Source organism: Balaenoptera ricei, chromosome 6 (genome assembly GCF_028023285.1).
Source record: "Balaenoptera ricei isolate mBalRic1 chromosome 6, mBalRic1.hap2, whole genome shotgun sequence".
Classification (NCBI taxonomy): Eukaryota; Metazoa; Chordata; class Mammalia; order Artiodactyla; family Balaenopteridae; genus Balaenoptera; species Balaenoptera ricei.
The window spans coordinates 2,507,081-2,526,057 of NC_082644.1; the positions used below are offsets into that span (position 1 = coordinate 2,507,081).

The 18,977-nt window shown below is 50.8% G+C and overlaps 1 protein-coding gene and 1 long non-coding RNA gene across 5 annotated transcripts in view; both read right to left on the reverse strand.

Annotated features, from left to right (window-relative positions):
- Positions 1–1,691: 1,691 nt before the first annotated feature.
- On the reverse strand, positions 1,692–6,133 carry LOC132368140 (uncharacterized). The gene is made up of 3 exons (XR_009503922.1): positions 6,025–6,133; positions 5,496–5,772; positions 1,692–1,787 (listed from the first exon to the last, which is right to left on the reverse strand). It is a non-coding gene; the product is annotated as an uncharacterized LOC132368140 (long non-coding RNA).
- Positions 6,134–15,888: 9,755 nt separating this feature from the next.
- Positions 15,889–18,977, reverse strand: part of SH3RF1 (SH3 domain containing ring finger 1) — a 162,782-nt gene continuing 159,693 nt past the window's right edge. For all 4 annotated transcript variants that reach the window (XM_059926727.1, XM_059926726.1, XM_059926729.1 and 1 more), the window contains exon 12: positions 15,889–17,865. In XM_059926727.1, the coding sequence (XP_059782710.1) occupies positions 17,697–17,865 (169 nt within the window). In that variant the 3' untranslated portion in view covers positions 15,889–17,696. The remainder of the gene's footprint in view (positions 17,866–18,977) is intronic.

Here is an 18,977-nt window from a genome sequence, read left to right on the forward strand (position 1 = left end):
AAAAAAAAAAAAAAAGATACATGCACCTCTAGGTTCATAGCAGCACTATTTATAAGAGCCAAGACTTGGGAGCTCCCTAAGTGTCCATCAATAAATAAATGGATAAGGAAGATGTGGTGTATACACACAATGGAATATTACTCAGCCACGAGAAAGAAGGAAATCCTGCGATTTGCAGCAACATGGATGGACTTGGAGGGCATTACGCTCAGTGAAATGAGTCAGAGAGAGACAAATACCGGTTGCCAACAGTGGGGTCAGAAGGTACAAACTTCCAGTTATAAAATGACTAAGCCCTGAGATGCAGTGTACAGCATGGTGACTATAGTTAGCAATACAGTACCGCAGGGTTGAACGCTGCAGAGAGAGTAGATCTTAAAAGTTCTCGTCACAGGAAAAAAATTCTGTAACTGTATGGGAAAGGATGTTACCTCGACAATGTGGCGATCATTTCACAATATATACGTATATCGTATCATTATACACCTGACACTAATTTGGTGTTGTATGCCAATTATATCTCAATAAAATGTTTAAATAAAAATACTAAAGCTAAAAAAAAGTTGGACGTTCACTTAATCTAAGCTTAGCTGCGGGCCCCGCAGCAGCGCCTCTGCTGCTGGCCACGACCTCTCATCTGAACACCTTCAGTGACAGGTACGTGTGACACGCCCCACCCCACCCCTGCCCCAGACTCTTCTAGCTCAGGCAGAACTGTTGGGGAACCACTGACGGAAACCGCCTGCCCCAGTCAGGCCCGGGAGTAACCGCTTGCGTGAGTTCTCTTTCAACAGGAGGTCCTGGTAAGGAATGCGGAACTAACAAGCCACCACCGACCGGAAGAATTCGGGAAGGGTCAAAAGGAGAGAGGAGACTCCAGTCCATATGTCCCGCCAACCTCCCAGAATCCTCCTCGCTGGAATCCATCATGGCTGAGATGCGTGTGCCACCAGGAAGGACCCTGAGTCGGACCAAATATGAGCCAAGCAAGGTGATTGGCCAGAGACAACCCGGAAACTAACCCCATCACCATAAAACCCGAGACAGAGCCACGTGGCAGAGCAGTGCCCCTGGGTTCCCTTACCCTGCTGCTCTGTGCCCGGGCGCCCCTTCCCAATAACGTCTCCTGCTTTGTCAGCGCATGTGTCTCCTCGGACAGTTCATATCGGAGTGTTAGACAAGAGCCCACTCTCAGGCCCTGGAAGGGGTCCCCCTTCCTGCAATAGAATGGTTTCTTCCTTTTGCTGAGGACGCCCTATAATTTGCTGGATTGGGCCTCAGTTTCAGCCCCTGACACCCTGTGGGTGAGATCTCCCCTTCTCCCATGTGCACACTCTTTGGGTGACTGGTGACCCCTCTCGTATCCCTCCCTCCAAGGCCCCTCTTCCTGTCCCGGCGCTGAGCCCACTCACCTTCCCGGAGCCCCTGGGAGCACCTACGACCGGCCGGGCTCTCACGGACCGTGGTGCTCAGGGCTTGGCTGGGGGCTCAGCTGTGGCCGCTCAGTGTGGAGCGGGACCGCTTTGTTCTAAACACTGTGGTCCATTCACGCGGCCTAGAGTTTAATTAGCTTTCCTGGCAACCACATTAAACAATGGCTTGTTTCTTAGCAGCGACTACGCATTTAAGCAGTTGGGTTTTTAAAACCCGAAAACAGAGCCCGCCATTTACTTACTGATAGACTTTGTCCTGTCCTATGGGCTGGTTCATTCAGACTTTCTAGAGACCTTTTGTGATTCTGATTTTTCCCTTGAATGTATTAGCATTCCACTCTAGTTCCGTGTCACCTGCAGATAAAATAAGCCACCGATTAAAAAAAAAATCTTGTGTAACACAAAAACGCAAGAGTCCTGCGGTATGCCAATAACAACCTTCTTTTAGATTAAAAAGGATTGGTTAATTAGCAACCCTATGATCCTTCGACCATTTATAAACCTACCCAATTACCCTCTCCCTCAACCCCTGGGAGCAGGACATTAGCCAGTCTTTATGGCCGTCATCATCTGAGGCCCTTTTCTATGTGGGGCAATTACCCACCTTATGAGTCTCTCGGGAGCCAAGACCACCTCCCAGAATGAAAGGCAGAAAATGCCAGCGGCTGGCTTTCCCAGCATCCTTTGCAGCTCGGGTACAGCCATGGGATCCGGGCCCCAGCGGCTGGAAGCATCGTGCTGAGCTTTGACCCAGGAGCTCGAGAGGGTGGGGACAGCTTCATGCCCTTGGGGACACCAGGGTCGTGGTGTCAGCAGTGGGAAAGGTGATGCCCAGGCTGGTGTTGAAAAGCTCTTGTGTCCTCACAGGACCAGCCCTGTGATTTCTGGATATGGTTCTGATGTGTGACGTCCAAACCCGGCTGTCTAGCCCTTCCCGAGGGTCAGTAAGCGGCTCTATATCCTTGAATAAAATCCCTTTTCTGCTTAAACTAACTAGAATCCGTCTCTGTTGTTTCGACCTAAAAGCAGCCAGTGAGACCTGCCTCTTCCCTCATCCTCACGGCCCCGGAGTGAGTCCTTCCTGGACTGTGGGCGACATCACCAACCTCACTTACACGTTTGCCAGTCGGACAGTCCTGTCGGAAAAGGAGGTGAAAACAGCCTGACACCGTGTGTTTTTCGGGACCTGGGCTGGCTCTTCAGAGTCACTGATGCCCTCTGCAAGAGCTTGGAAACCATCTTCGCGAACGTTCTTCAAGATGCTGGCCAAGAGTCAATATCAAGCCCACTCATCTGAACTTCATAGAACCTGCCCTCTTTCTCTTTTTGAAAATTACAACTACCATCTCCCCATCTCTTGGGGCTCCGTTATTTTTCACGATTCCTCTGAGATTATCCCGAGGATTTCTCAACTGCACCTGTGGATTCTTCAGCATCCCGGGATTTCCTTTTCCTGCCTAGGAACACGCTCTCATACAATCCTCTCGGCTGTTTGATCTGCACTTTTTAGTTTGCAGAGGACTCTTCTTTGAGAAGACAGAAGCCACGCAGGGGTTGAGGGGTTGCATGTTCTCTGTGACCTGTGAACAACCCCCCACCCAGCTTCCACGGCCGCCCCCTCACAGCCCCGCACATCCCTGGAGAATGAGGCAGCGCACAGCCGTCTGTCTGCGCGTCCAAAGTCTGAGCCCAAACCCCGTGCCCCACAGCCTACACACGCCGTCCTTGTGCCCGGAGGAGCATGTGCGTGGGGTGGGCATTCTGACCAGTGGCTGCAGCCCACCCCAGACACCTGCTGCCCTGCAAGCTTCACGCCCATCGCTGGCGACTCAGATTCCACCACAGAAACACACAAGAGCCACCACATAAAATAGTTTATAATCTCTGAGCCTTGTTTACCTTCTTAAACATCACCATTTAGTCTCACTTAATACAGCTTACGTATCTCTGGCAACAAAAGCAAGACTATTTCAAATTGTTAGAATCGTGAGTCTTCAAAAGCACAGTACTGAGTTCAATGTATCTGTGCACAAATATCCACTATTCAGTTAATGAACTACTCAGACCACTAGAAGTGGGGGTGGGGGGAGAGCGGAGGAGGTCCCCTGCCAGGAGGCTGAGGGGCGTTAAAGACCCACGTGGTCTGTAGGCAAGGGGCCAACCCCCGAGGCCCTGTGCTTTGAGGGTTTAAAAGGAGCGGGCTTCCTGTCAGCGAGGTGGCGGTCTTGTCACAGAGAGGGGAGCTCTGGCCCCTGGCCCCGGGCCCCTGGGGCTGTAACACCCTGGGCTCGGGCCTGGGAGGGCGTGAGGGCCTCCCGACCAAGCCAGCCCTGGAGAGTCACTGTTCCTGGAACTTGTACAAGGGGCTCTGCTCTGGCCCAGTGGAGCAACGGGGGCAGATGACACAAGACGCAGAGACACATTCACCCCTCTCCCTCCCCTGCTACTGAGAAGACCCCCAGCCCCAGGCCTCAGCTGCCATGCCCACCACTACCTCACCCAGTGCCCGGGAGCTGCAGGGATTAAGGGGCTCGGCTCCAAGTCCCTGGGCCAGTTTGGCGGGGACGCCCTTCACTGAGATAGGGATGCCCGGAGGGTCCCTGGCCAGTGAGACGGGAGGAGATGGCACGGGCTCTGAGACCCGCCAGGCTGCGGGAGGAGACCCTGCCTGAACCCACCGCCTCCTCCCCCAGCCCAGCTCCGGGCGCTGGTCCCGACTCACCACCACCAGGCCCTATTCAGCCACCAGCTCCTCTCTGCCCTGATCACTTAGTGACACACGATCCAGCCCGTCTGCGCCCACGTCTGCACCCAGGCTACCAGAAGTTCATGGTCAGGTGCGGGGGGAAGGGGCTGGCGCGTCTCAGGAAGACTGACACCCGTGTTCCGGTGTCAGGGAGGGGCCCTGGAGCGCTCGCTCTGCAGGGGCGGAAGGGGTCCAGTGATTCCTCCACGTCTTTAAGCCCCCAACGGCCTTAGGTTCCCACAGTCCCGCACCTACTCTCATCCTTGTCGCTAAGATGCCAAACAAAAACTGCAATAAATCTAAATGTTTCCTTTCTCCCAAAGGTCTGCAGCAGGATCCACCCCATTCTAAAGGAACACATCTTAGCTACCGTGATCAGAGACACACAGGACACCCCACACCCCCTGGCACCTTTAAGAACAAGGAAAATCACAGACAAAGGTCAGCAAGTACATGATGGAGAAAACCATAATTTGAAAAGACACATGCACCCCAGTGTTCACAGCAGCACTATTTACAATAGCCAGGTCATGGAAGCAACCTAAATGTCTGTCAACACATGAATGGATAAAGAAGATATGGTACATATGTACAATGGAATATTACTGAGCCATAAAAAAGAACAAAATAATGCCATTTGCAGCAACATGGATGGACCTAGAGATTATCATATAAGTGAAGTCAGAAAGAGAAAGACAAATATATGCTATCACTTATACGCAGAATCTAAAGAAAAGATACAAATGAACTTATTTACAAAACAGAAACAGCCTCACATAGAAAACAAATTTATGGTTACCAAAGGGGAAAGGGGAGGGATAAATTAGGAGTTTCAGATTAACATATACACACTACTATATATAAAATAGATAACCAACAAGCACCTACTGTATAGCACAGGGAACTCTACTCAACACTCTGTAATAACCTATACGGGAAAAGAATCTAAGAGTGGATACCTGTATATGTATAACCGATTCACTTTGCTGTACACCTGAAACTAACACAGCATTGTAAATCAACTATACTCCAATTAAAAAAAAAAAAAAGTCAGCAGGCACATGAGCAGATTGAACAGTGCAGAGGAGATGGGCCCGACACAGCAATAGAACAGGGCAAGAAATGGGAGACCCACTCGTCCTCCTGAGGAACAATCACAAGGGGCAGCGTTTCTGGGGGTCCCACCAGCAGCTTCCCGCTCAGATCCCGGCCTCGCCCACCAGCAGAGGAGCAGAGCCAGCCTGGGGGCTTGGGTTCGGGCGGGACTGCCCTGCCCAACCTCCCCTCCCCGCCGCCCGCACTGCGGGGACGGGTACCTGTGATCTCTGACTGCCCTTCTATTTCTGTGCCTGGGTTGTGGGTGAGACTCGTCAGCACAGGACGGAGGACAGGGGGGGTCTGTACCAGCCCAGGATGATCTTCAGCCACGTCAGGTGACACCTCCCCCAGGTCCATCTTTGCATTTTGGGACACAGGAATCCATGGTCTGGACTTGCCATCTCTGAGGATCTGCGTGGTCATCTGGCTCCCAGCATGTTTCCTTTCTTCGAGGGAGAAACACAAACAATTCTCGGTCCTTCTCCTCCCTCTGTCCTGTTAGGAGGGAAACATTTTCAAGTCACCCTGGGTTCCGACCTTGAGAAATCACCAGCAGAGTTAATAGAATCATCAACAACATGTGTTTCTTCCCTCCCTGTGGCCATGTGCCCGGGGAGGGTGGAGGGATGCAATGAAAGAAGCAGAGAAAAGGATTAGAGATGGAAAGAAACTGCATCAGGGGAGAAGGCCCAGACAAGATGCAGGGCCAGACAGCCAGTGGGATGCTTGTAGGTTATGCGGTGGCACCTGCCGCAATCTCTCCTCGTAGCCGGGCTGCGGGTTCTCCGCACGCAGCTGTATGAACAGCACAGTGGGCAGCGGGGTGGGTGCCTGCCTCAGAAAGGATCTGGCCTTACTTTGCACACGAAAAATCAGTGTAAGGAAACACCCTCATGTTTATATATCAACTCTTGGGCTGTGTTCACTGAGATGTTTGTGATTTTAAAGACATCTTTCCTACACGTCAATCCCCATCTGATCTGCCGGCAGAATTTCCACGTCATCGCACAGTTACATTAGAGCAAGGTCACAGGGATTTTATTTCAGCTCTGACTGGGTCTACAAGGCCTTTGCATTCTTTTCTCAAAGAGGAATAGCTTAAAAAAAAAATTTTTTTTTTTAAGAGGGGAGGGAAAAGGGTCAGCATGGCTGCCAAGAACTTCTTGGTTTGGTTCCAAAGCACCGTGAACAGAACTCGCTGAGGTCAAACGGGGCCCCTCCCCGCCCCCCAGGGGCTCCGTGCAGAGGAGACGGGAACCACGCCGCCTTCCTCGGCTCCTCCGCCTGCCGTGGTGGGTCCCGCTGGCCCCTCCTGCCGGAAGCTGCTGTCCGGGACCCTCTTCTCGCCGCGCCACCAGACGACAACGCTGTCCTGCGAGCCTTTCCCAACTGCAGCCGTCGGTCCTGGCTTGTCCACCTCACACACCCGTCGTCCTTGAAGGAGTTCAAAGCACCTGGTGGCTCGTTTTCCCACTGTTGCCCCACTTCAGCTCAAATGTCATGCTTTCAGGAAGAAATTTCAAGTCCCGCCATCATTTTGAACTCACCGTTTCCAAAATGGAACTTCCCGTCTTGACCTGGAACTACACTTCCGGCTGACGTCTGCATCCTTCTCAAAGGCTCCGCGGTTGCCATGGTCACCCTGACGCACATCTTAGATGCCGTTTTTGTCCCACCTCCTCCATCTCCTCTATTCTTCAGCCACCAATTCCTACCGGCCCTTTTCTCTAAATGTCTCCTCCAGCTTCTTTGTCCCCTCTGCCCCGTGCAGGGGCGGGGGCGGGGCGGGCAGCTCCCAGCTCCTCATCTCTTGACTCCCGGGCCCCCAGCTCCGCCTCTGATCTCCCGTACAACGGCCGGGCTGGTCTTCCCTCCACGTCGCTCCTGTATCGGGAAACCTTCAGCAGCATCAGGTGAACCCTTCGGCTGGCCCTTCCTGACTTGCAGGCAGGCATCTGGCCCTAGGCTCGCTACAAAGCACGCACTTGCTGTGCAAGCCCTGGGTTTCCGTCTCCCCACGGATGTGCTGCCTCGTGTCTGCCGCTGAGCCTTTGCGTTGCAGACCTTCCCGTGCCCGCCTGTCCTGTGCTTCCTCCGAAACGTATCTGAAATTTCTCCGTCTTCATCGCTCAGGCCCCATCACCTCTTTATCTAAAAGGTACTCCTGCCTTTCTTGCCTCCCTCTCCTCCAAGCTCATGTCGGGTTTGTAATCTCTGCCGCAAAGTTATTAGAGTGATGCACTGTCTTCTAATATTTCTTAGAATTTGCAGCTTGCATGTTTCTCCCCATCCAGACTGTGCTCTCCTTGAGGGCAGGGACAGTGTCTTATATTTCTTCCTTCCAATGATCCCCTCCACCTGGTATCCTACTTGTTTTCCATGATCCCACATTCTACCTATTTTGCTTTTACCATTTTTTATTGTGTACATTTCTGTAAGTAATCCCCAAACTTTTGCAGGATAAAAAAATAATTTCTTCTGTATCTTTCATCATACCCATCGTTGTAGTAGCTAAACACAGGTGGTTTGTGAGAACCCACTCAATAAATATGGAGTTGATTTTGAAATAGAGTAGGGCACATGTGTATTAATCTCAGGCAAATAAAAAATGTATTTCAGCCCCTTAAGAATCTGAATTTAAGTGGAATCATTTAGGCCTTTTTCCCCATTCTGATTCAGCTCTGCTGTTTTTCATTATATCCCAGTACTCTGATAATGACTTGATACGACTAAAACTGAAAAGAGAGAAAAGGTAAAAACAATCAAACAAGAACAACAAAAAACTCAAAGTGTCTTCAGATGGGAGCTTAAAGAGGATAGCAGGGCTTCCCTGGTGGCGCAGTGGTTGAGAGTCTGCCTGCCAATGCAGGGGACACGGGTTCGAGCCCTGGTCTGGGAGGATCCCACATGCCGCAGAGCAACTGGGCCCGTGAGCCACAACTACTGAGCCTGCGCGTCTGGAGCCTGTGCTCTGCAACAAGAGGGGCCGCGACAGTGAGAGGCCCGCGCACCGCGATGAGGAGTGGCCCCCGCTTGCTGCAACTAGAGAAAGCCCTCGCACAGAAACGAAGACCCAACACAGCCAAAAATAAATAAATTTAAAGAGGATAGCTGGTAGATCATTTCTATATGAGGACACGGGTTTACGGGACATTGCTCCACACACCAAGCTCCATGAGCCCAACACCCACGCTGAGCAGGGGAAGGGAAGGGCAGGGCAGGTAGAGAGACGCAGGCACACAGAGAGACAGGGCGATAGGACAGAAATAATACAAAACAGGACTTTTTTTTGGAATTTTATTTTATTTATTTTTTATACAGCAGGTTCTTATTAGCTATCTATTTTATACATATTAGTGTATATAGGATCTTTTTTTCTTAAGGAAAGAAAAAATGCATTCTCTGGCATAAGGAACAGTTCAGGATCAAAGGCTAAGACTCTGATTTTTAAAGTTTTGTGTCTGTTCTCTCATGCCTAAGCCACTGGGCGAATTTAGCCGGTGGGCAAGATCATTACAGCTCTGCTCGTGTGGCGCGTTTCCTTTGCGATGCCCTCTTCTTGGAAGCCTCACTCACTCCAGCGTGATTACAGGGGCCGAGTGATAACAGGCCAGTCCTGCGCATCTGTCTCAGTGGGTAAATAAATCACAGGCGGGATCATTTCAGCTTGGAGGGTAGAAACTCGAGCCCAGCTTTGATTTCTGCCACCATCGCCACATCACAGCAATCCCACAGTTGCTGCCCCAGAGGAACCAGCAGCGAGGTTACATGTGGACACGGCCCCCGCGCCACGTGGCCAGAGCCAAAGGGCGCGGCAGCTCGTCCCCCTCCTGGCATCTCCTCCTGGATGGGATGGAGGGCTCGTCCTCACCCCACGGCCTCGCAGGTGCCTGTGCTGTGTGGACCCCACTGCTCGAGCACCATGGGGCCCACATGATAGGGGAGCTGCTTTTAGGCACCGTGTCTGTTCAACTATTCTCCGTGTCTGTCTTTGTTTACTGGACATGGAGGGTTTCAACAGCCGTGGTGGGCTTACTGAAATGGAGCGGTTAAAGCTGGTCACTGATCCACAGAAAGGACTCGCAGACTTGGTGGTCCTGCTGCCTGGCACCTCATAAAACCTCAGAAGGATCCTACCCCCAGACCCTCCCTCCCCCAAACCAGGGTTCTCCATCGGAATCAGGTCCCAGCAGAAAGCTCACTACACGTGTGCAAGGGAGGGGAAGAAGGGCGGCTTACAAGCGACCCTGGGCTCGCGGGTGTTGAGAAGGAGCTGGCAGCCGGGCCTCCGTCCTCGCTTTGCATCTGCCTTTATGGGGTTTACTGAAATGTGCTCCTGGGAGATCATTGATAAGGAAATTGGCTTAACCCAAAAGGACGTTTTCGCTTTATGTCTTGTAGTGCCCTTGAGTGCTTAAAAAAAGGAAAAAGGTAATTCTATCAAGCTTTCGATTTTCGCTGGCAGAAGGAATGGACTCGCCAGGAATGGGATGAGAAGCACGGCCTTGTTCCCGGGGGTCATTTCACGATGAATTACGGGGCTCGAATTCTGTGTTCTCTCTCTATAAACCCCGACCCCAATCTGCTGAGAATATTCATTAGCTCACAGAAGGCAGAGCCCCTGACCATCACCTTGACAGCCCAGGGAGTCACGTGTCCATCCTGCCGGCCCCTCGTGGACTCAGCATCACATCAAGACGCACTTGGAAGACATGGGCTGACCTCTGAAGACTCACCGGCCTCTGCCTGCAGAGAAGCGGCGTTCCCGCCACACAGCAAAGGCCTCAGGGGACCCCAATCCTCTTCGTGACTCGAATCTGTCACTTGGCCCAATTCTTCGATGACGAGGGAAGAAGAAACTATTACAAGAGCAAAGAAGTAATCTCTACTGCTACAGTTACGATGCGTTCACATATCTTGGGCGGATTTCGAATTCTACTTTCATTTTTTTATTTTTATTTTTTGGCCGTGCTGCGCGGCATGCGGGATCTTAGCTCCCCGACCAAGTGTCGTCAAACCCGCGCCCCCTGCGCTGGAAGCGTGGCGTCTTAACCACTGGACTGCCAGGGAAGCCCCTTGAGAGGGCTTCTAATATGATTTATCTTTAAATCATGGGCTGGTGCCCCTGAATGAGAAGCTGGACCCAGTATAGCACGTTTCTCTGTTTTGTGGGTGATCATCTAAAAACAGATTTTTATTCTCTTCAACTGCACTATTACAGTAGCTATTGGCTACATGTGACTATTTCTATTTAAACTTAAATTAATTAAAATGCACTCAGGGGCTTCCCTGGTGGTGCAGTGGTTGAGAATCTGCCTGCCAATGCAGGGGACACGGGTTCAAGTCCTGGTCTAGGAAGATCCCACATGCTGCGGAGCAGCTAAGCCCGTGCGCCACAACTACTGAGCCTGTGCTCTAGAGCCCGTGAGCCACAACTACTGAGCCTGCGCGTCTGGAGCCTGTGCTCCGCAACAAGAGTGGCCGCGACAGTGAGAGGCCCGCGCGCCGCGATGAAGAGTGGCCCCCGCTCGCCGCAACGAGAGAAAGCCCTTGCACAGAAACGAAAAAAACCCAACACAGCCCAAAAATAAATAAATAAATAAATAAATAAATTTTTAAAAAATGCACTCAGATTAGAGATTCAGTTCCTGGGTCACGGCAGCCACACGTGGCGAGCGGCCCCCGTACCGGACAGCAAGGGTATGAGACATCCCATCACTCCCCAGAGCACATGCTCTGATGGATAGCACTGCTCTAGAGAATAAACACTGATACGTTTATTTCTCCCCTACGCTCACCTATATCCCGAATCCCAAACATTTACCAGCAATCCAAAGATAACTGTACAGCTGCCTTTAGCCTCTTTCATCAACTAAAGTCTTGTGAATTCAAGGCCAGCTGGTTGTGGCAGACTGATTTCCTTCTGAAGAGGGTTTTTCAGACACTCCACCTGCAAAGATGACGGAACTCCTTGAAAGGTGAACTAGAGAATCTGCAGAGAGAGCGAGCTGGAGGGACAGGGCCAGCAAAGACACTATGAATTTTACGTCTTACCTGCTCACTTTCTGCTCCGTGAGGAGGGCTTGGGTTTTTTACTGCTCCTTATCCTCTAGCCCCCGTGGCTCTGCTGAGAGGGTGTGGCACGAAGGCCCCTTGGTTCTGCAGGAAGCTACAGGAGCGTGTGGGGTCTGGGAGGTGGAATCTACCCGGCAGAGAACCACCTCTGGTTCACCTGGACGATGAGCTCGTGTTGCACACCTGCTCCGTTTCCTGGGTGATGAGGGGGCGGGCTTCCCAACGACTCGGCCGGCGGTTTCCACACCAGGACGCACACAGTGACGGCACCAGCAGAAGCCCTGCTCGGTTCACATATGCCCTCGACCAGACTCCAGTCTGCAGGCTGCACCTTGAGACTCTTCTTTGGTTGATCTTTCCGTGGCTTCGCACCATGGCAGGAGTTTCTTAGGGGTTCTGCAATCAGGATTCAAACGGAGGAACCAGCAGAACCTTAGTATTGATCTAGGTATAGTGTACCTTCTATTTTGTAGGGACTTTTTCATGGGATCCATTGTACCATGAAACAGGCCAGCTGGTTCTCAAGTTCTCAAAGTAAAAGTCGATCCTTCATGGAAAATCAGCGTCAGGGTTACCCTGGGTTGTTTTTTTTTTTTTAAATAAATTTATTTATTTATTTGTTTTTATTTTTGGCTGTGTTGGGTCTTTGTTGCTGCGCGCGGGCTTTCTCTAGTTGTGGCGAGCGGGGGCTACTCCTCGTTGCGGTGCGCAGGCTTCTCACTGCGGTGGCTTCTCTTGTTGTGGAGCACGGGCTCTAGGTGTGCGGGCTTCAGTAGTTGTGGCATGTGGGCTCAGTAGCTGTGGCTGGCGGGCTCTAGAGCGCAGGCTCAGTAGTTGTGATGCACGGACTTAGTTGCTCCGCGGCGTGTGGGGTCTTCCCGGACCAGGGCTCGAACCCGTGTCCCCTGCATTGGCAGGAGGACTCTTAACCACTGTGCCACCAGGGAAGCACCTACCCTGGGTTCTTGAAGACAATGTGCTCTGAACACTCAGCAGTGGTGGAAACATGGGATGGCCCTTCTCTTCCTAAACGACGTTCATTTTTCCACCTGCTTCTGAACTCAGCAGTGATCATTCTCTCCAAAGCGGGTATCCCTTGCTCTCTCACTTAATTTCCAAGCTCCCATCTCCCTAAAACATTGTGGATGTCTGCTCCTCCCTTCCAAATCTGTGACCCCCACAGGTCGGGGCCTTAGGTCCTCTGTCCGTCCGAGGGGAGACTCAGACAGAGGAAGGAAGCTGGCACAGAGCCGTCTTGAACGGTGGAGGCCAGCAGCACGGCAGTTCCCTGCTCTCCTGCCAGAGACGCTGCGTCAAACACGAGCCAAGAGCCGTGCTGTGTGCATCCTTCCCCCTCCTGACGTCTCCCTAAGCGGTAGCACACTCTACCTCATCTCTGTCCTGTACCTGCGCAGCTCAGAGATGCTCCATGTCCGCACGCCACGGACTTCCCAGCGGGGATGCTTTTCGTGGTTGTGTAGCTTCCGCTGCACAGATGTCACCAGAGCCCCACCGATGGACACTTAGGGTGTTGCCGGTATTTTGCTGTGATAAACAACACTGCAATGGATAAGGTACTGGCATTTTACACTTGATGAATAAGTGCCTCCGGAAGACACATTCTTAGAATGGGTGAATGTATTTGCAATTTTGATATTTTCTAGAATGCTCTCCCTAGATGTTTTATCAAATCACATTCTCATCAGCAAAATAAGTGCTCCTAATTTCTAATTTTTAAAATTTATTATTATTTTATTTATTTATTTTCTTTTTTTTGGCTGTGTTGGGTCTTAGTTGTGGCACACAGGATCTTCGTTGAGGCACACAGGATCTTTCATTGCGGCGAGGGGGCTTCTCTCTAGTGGCGGTGGGCAGGTTTTCTCTTCTCTAGTGGCGCACAGGCTGCGGGGCATGTGGGCTCTGTAGTTGGCGGCATGCGGGCTCTCTCATTGAGGCACGCAGGCTTAGTTGCCCTGCGGCATGTGGGATCTTAGTTCCCCGACCAGGAATCGAACCCATGTCCCCTGCATTGGAAGGCGGATTCCCTTTCTAATTTTTTTTAAAGTTTCCAACTTTATAGGTGAAAAATATTTCATAGTTATTAAGTGCACCTACATTAGAAATATGGTAGCACACCTTTTAATATATTGGCATTTCTTTTTTGAGGAACTGCCAGTTAATACTGGCATCAGGTTGGTGTGGGTGAGAGACCAGACTACAGTCAAGGGGTTTATTCTCACACAGATCATGTCTGGAGACGAGTAGTTCAGAAGGCACGAAGCCTGCAAGGTTATCAGGGTCTCAAGCTCCTCGTTTCTTTCCCCCCGTCATATTAAAATGTGGCTTCCGTCTTAAAGGTCACCTAGGCTCAAGATAGCTGCTGGAGTACCAGCTAACATGTCTACACTGCAGGCTACAAGAAGGAAAAAGAAAACGGCCACAGGGTGTGTGCCTCCTCCCTTTTAAGAAGCCTCACAGAAGCCCCCTTTGACACTTAGCTTCTGTTTCAGCAACAACTCAGTACCGTGGCTGTGTCTGATGGAAACTGGAAAATGGGGCTTTTAAACTGAGGGCGTTGCCCGGGAATCAGTTAATAAGGGAGAAGAGGGCACTGGGTATTGGGAGGGCACTGGCAGTTTCTGTCCCATATTCTTGGTCAGTTTTACTTTTGGGTTTTCATTCTTACTCTTATTGAGTCCCAGGAGCTCTTTATATATGAAGGAAATTCTCCTTGCCTGTCACAGGAGTTACAAAATTTTTTTCTATTATTTTCTTTTGACTTTGATTAAGGTCTTTTGTCATGTAGGTATTTTTTCTGTAGTTGAAGGTATCCATGTTTTCTTCTGTATGGCTTCTGGTTTTTGAGTCACATATAGGAAGGTCTCTCCTGGTTTCTTCTGGGACTTTTACAAAGGTCTCATACCCGGAAAGATTCAACTCAAGGTCAAAGCCTTCTGGAACCGAATTTCCTCTCTAAGTTGTGGGCCATAGCAGTGGCAGCTGGCTCACTGACCACTCTGCTACCTCTGGAGACTTAAGGACATCACTCAAGTAGTCTGACCTGTAACCATAGTATGGTGACTCGAAGACCACTGCCACATGCAGGTCTTTCCATCAAGGTTCCTGGGGTCTGGGTGGCTGCAGAGCAACAAGAATTTGCATCCAGTGAGATCAAGGTGCTGTTTAGGATGGAAATTTAAATAGCCAAGTCAGAAAGTTATTACAAGTTATTCACAGAAAGACAAGAGAAATGAGAGAAACATTCCTCTGTAAAAGAGGGAGGGTATTTTAAGGCATTCATAGTTCACACAGGCCACCCCACCAGCTCCTTCTGGTCTCTGGTGACAATCACTTACCACCAAGAACAGAGCCGGGCGTTCATAGGAGTCAGGGAAGGGCAAGCCTGTGCTCAGCTGGACACGGCGAGTCTCGTGTGACACCCCCTCCGTTACTGCGGTTGGTTGGCACATTCTTTTTCTCGGAAAAAAGCAATTCGAATAGGATGCTACCTCGATAAGAACATAGCTTAATTGGTTCAAAACAATTTTTAAAAATTTCACATGGATACACACAACAAGTTGTACAACTTAGTCTAACATCTACTAAAAGCGCTTTCCCAACTTGAATCCTAATGTTGTATAGAGCTCTGGATTGAAATGTTCACCTGAGCTTCTGGAGGCATGAAAACACTGTCCTGTTCTCATTAGGAATAGAAAATTACATGCACCGCAGTTGGAAACCACCACCTTAACTTGTTCTTTCTAAATCCGATTAGACCCAGCAAAGGCTCGTGCATACACCCCAGGAGAGTGTAGTGAAATATCTGAAAGCAGAGGTGAAAACGGTGCACATGTTAAAATAGTGCTTTTCAAGACAGGGAAATGGCCTCCTCCTCCTCACCTTCGCCCAGTAGGGAGACAGAGTAGAAACAGGGGGAAACTAAATGATCACCGACTTGCCCAGGTGGTTACAAAGGTAGCTTTCGGCAAAAGCTCTCATACAACCTACAACTCCTGATTCTTAATTCTGACAATTTGATAGCAACTAAAAGTTAAATTAGGAAAATACTTTTTTAACCCGATAGACGCAGTCTTTTTAAACTTACGACTTGCTGGCTTTCCATGGGGGTTAAAATCACAGTGAGTGTGAAGATGATGTGCCCACGCCTTGCGAGACCTGCAGGCTACCGCACGGCTGGTTTAGGTCTGGTACTCCCTTCTGTGGCCGAGAAGAAACTTCCAGAGTCACCGGACGGTTTAGCCACCGTGAAGGGGGAAAGGGGAGCAGACGAGTCACCCAGCCCCTGGTTGAGATTCCGCACGTTCTCTTTTAAGAAGACTGTAAACTCTCCGGGGAAACCTTATTAACAAATAAGGTTTGTTGGCTGGAGAGGTTAACTGCATCATAACGACCAAATTGATTATTGTAGATGCCGTCTGTCTGAGGAAGATGCAAAGAATTTTTATGAAGTAGAAACTATGCCATGTTTAAAACAAAAAAAAGAAAAACTTTAAGGATGGACACAATGGACGCATAAAGGCTGAACATCAAATTTTAATCTTGAACCTTTTCTCCAGTCTTCAAATTATTAACATGAAAAGGAACAATAAATTGCAATTTTATCATTACCTTAATCGCCGTGTAACAAGCCCTTGTTACAAAATCTCCATCTACTGTGCCCAAAAAAACCAACAGAAAACCCATACATTATTTTATCTAAGTGATCTATTAACAGATGAAATTTTAACCAACTTCATACCAGGAAACTATTAACAGAGGTACTTCAATCACATAGCTTAAGATATGGAGAAAAGACAGGTAAAAAAATGATCTTATCCTGTAGTAGTAGTCTTCTTACTTTTAAAATTTTTATAAAATACACTAATTTCCCAAAATAAAGAATATTATGACACATTGGTGTCAACTTACACAGATGAAAGCTGACGGCAGCTTTGTTTCTAGCTAAATTTCATTTCACCAAAACTTTATATATTACATGAATATCCCAGTAAAGTATTTTTTTAAAAAATTCAATACACAGGAACATAATGTACAGTGTCTTATAAAAAAAAATGGTTAATTTAGGAATGATTTCATTTCAACCACATAATATATCTCTTTAAGACCATGAAACCGCTTGCTACTGTGAGAAGACTCACAGTCTACATTTTGATTCCCCAGCTATAATTCTTAAAAGTAAAAAACGAAAAAGGCTTTTGCGTCTGCTTTTTCGTGAGAAAACCGTGGCCATGGTCTCTGACGTCGCCAAGCCCGATTCCCTGGTTCTGTCTGGAGGGCAGCCCTGACCCAGGCCGCGCGGCCAGACAGGGTGGAGGTGGGCCGTCAGGGCCGGGCTGCAGGATGCGGGCCCCGCCCACCTGCACCCACCAGCCTGCAAGCGGGGGCGCCGCCCGGAGGCCCCGCCTGCAGCCACCTGGAGGGACGGGGAGCCCGGGTCACAGCCGGGGAGGGCCTGGTTTGGGGCAGAGGGGGGGCTGCCCGGTCCAGCCCAGGCGGGTGGGCATCGCCCGTGGCCTCTGTGCGGGGGGTCCACCCCCTCGGGGGCGGGGGCGTGGGAAGAGCCACACGGACGCCTGGGCCGCCTCGCAGGGTCCCTCCTGCATGATCGCACAGGCAGGTGCCCAGGGTGACAGCGCGATGACATTCAGAGCCATCCTCAGACAGGTGGCAACCTCGGTTCTTCAACTTCCAGCCACCGAGCTGAGCCGCTTCTGTTAGGAAACTAAATCTATTTCTGAACACATGCTGTCCAAGGGCTGTGCTTTATTCTTCCTTATTCTAGGGAATCAGAGACGTTCAAGGTTAAACTGAGGACTCGGTCTTGGAGGGATTCCCGACCCAACCGGAGAGACAGGCTCCTGCCTCGCGACCCCGGGGTCCCTCAGCGACACGGATTCACCTGTGTGTCCTGCTTTCCCAAAGAGACAACCAAACCCGAGGACGGGCAGCTCTGACTCAAAGAAGCCGAGGTGAAGCCCAGGGGGGCAGGGGCTGCATCCGCAACAAGGACACACTCTTGCTCCCGACAGGGGATCATTCAGCTTCTCCTTGGCTATCATTTCATAAATTAATAATTTCTTAAAATCATAATCCAAAGAATTTATCTATTACAAGAAAAATTCAAGTTTAAAAAAGCAAATAAATTAGTTAAGCCTTGTAAACAGTTGTCCGTCTCAGCTAGATATCTTTTTAGAAAAGGTTCCTCTGTGGAGTGAATCAGACAGGACCAGGCACATGGCACGCACCCTGGTCCCGCCGCCCCGGGTCCCTGTGGGCCTTGTGATGGATGCGGTGATAGGCGAGGTCCAGCCCCCGGCAGCTCCTCAGATGTTTTCCACGAAGCTCCCGGGGAAGAGGCCCGTCTTCCCGTTCCGCTGCAGCGTGCCCTTGAACCAGCCGTCCTCCCGCTTCCTGTGCACAAACACGATGTCGCCCTCCTTGAGTTCCAGTTCTGCCTCACTCTGCGGGGGGTAGGAAACCACCACCCGGTGCCTGCAAGAGAGGGCGGAGTGGGGGAGAAAGAGATGGAGTGGGAGAGAGAGAGAGAGATGTGGGGAGAGATGGGGGGAAGAGAGAGAGAGATGGGGAGAGAGATGGAGGGAGAGAGATGGGGGAGAGAGAGAGATGTGGGGAGAGATGGGGGGAAGAGAGAGAGAGATGGGGAGAGAGATGGGGGGAGAGAGAGAGATGGGGGAGAGATGGAGGGAAGAGAGAGATGGGGGAAGAGAGAGAGATGGGGGAGAGAGAGAGAGATGGGGAGAGAGATGGGGGAGAGAGAGAGAGATGGGGGAGAGAGAGATGGGGGAGAGATGGGGGAGAGAGAGAGAGATGGGGAGAGAGATGGGGGGAGAGAGAGAGATGGGGGAGAGAGAGATATGTGGGGAGAGATGGGGGGAAGAGAGAGAGAGATGGGGGGAGAGAGAGAGATGGGGGAGAGATGGGGGAGAGAGAGAGAGATGGGGAGAGAGATGGGGGGAGAGAGAGAGATGGGGGAGAGAGAGAGATGTGGGGAGAGATGGGGGAAGAGAGAGAGAGATGGGGAGAGAGATGGGGGGAGAGAGAGAGATGGGGGAGAGATGGGGGGAAGAGAGAGATGGGGGAAGAGAGAGAGATGGGGGAGAGAGAGATGGGGGAGAGATGGGGGAGAGAGAGAGATGGGGAGAGAGATGGGGGGAGAGAGAGAGATGGGGGAGAGAGAGAGATGGGGGGAGAGATGGGGGGAAGAGAGAGAGAGATGGGGAGAGAGATGGGGAGAGAGAGAGATGGGGGAGAGAGAGAGATGTGGGGAGAGATGGGGGGAAGAGAGAGATGGGGGGAGAGATGGGGAGGAGAGAGAGATGTGGGGAGAGATGGGGGGAAGAGAGAGAGAGATGGGGGAGAGATGGGGGAAGAGATAGAGATGGGGGAGAGATGGGGGAAGAGATAGAGATGGGGGAGAGATGGGGAGGAGAGAGAGATGTGGGGAGAGATGGGGGAAGAGAGAGAGAGATGGGGGAGAGAGAGAGATGGGGGAGAGATGGGGGGAGAGAGAGAGATGTGGGGAGAGATGAGGGAAGAGAGAGAGAGATGGGGAGAGAGATGGGGGGAGAGAGAGAGAGATGGGG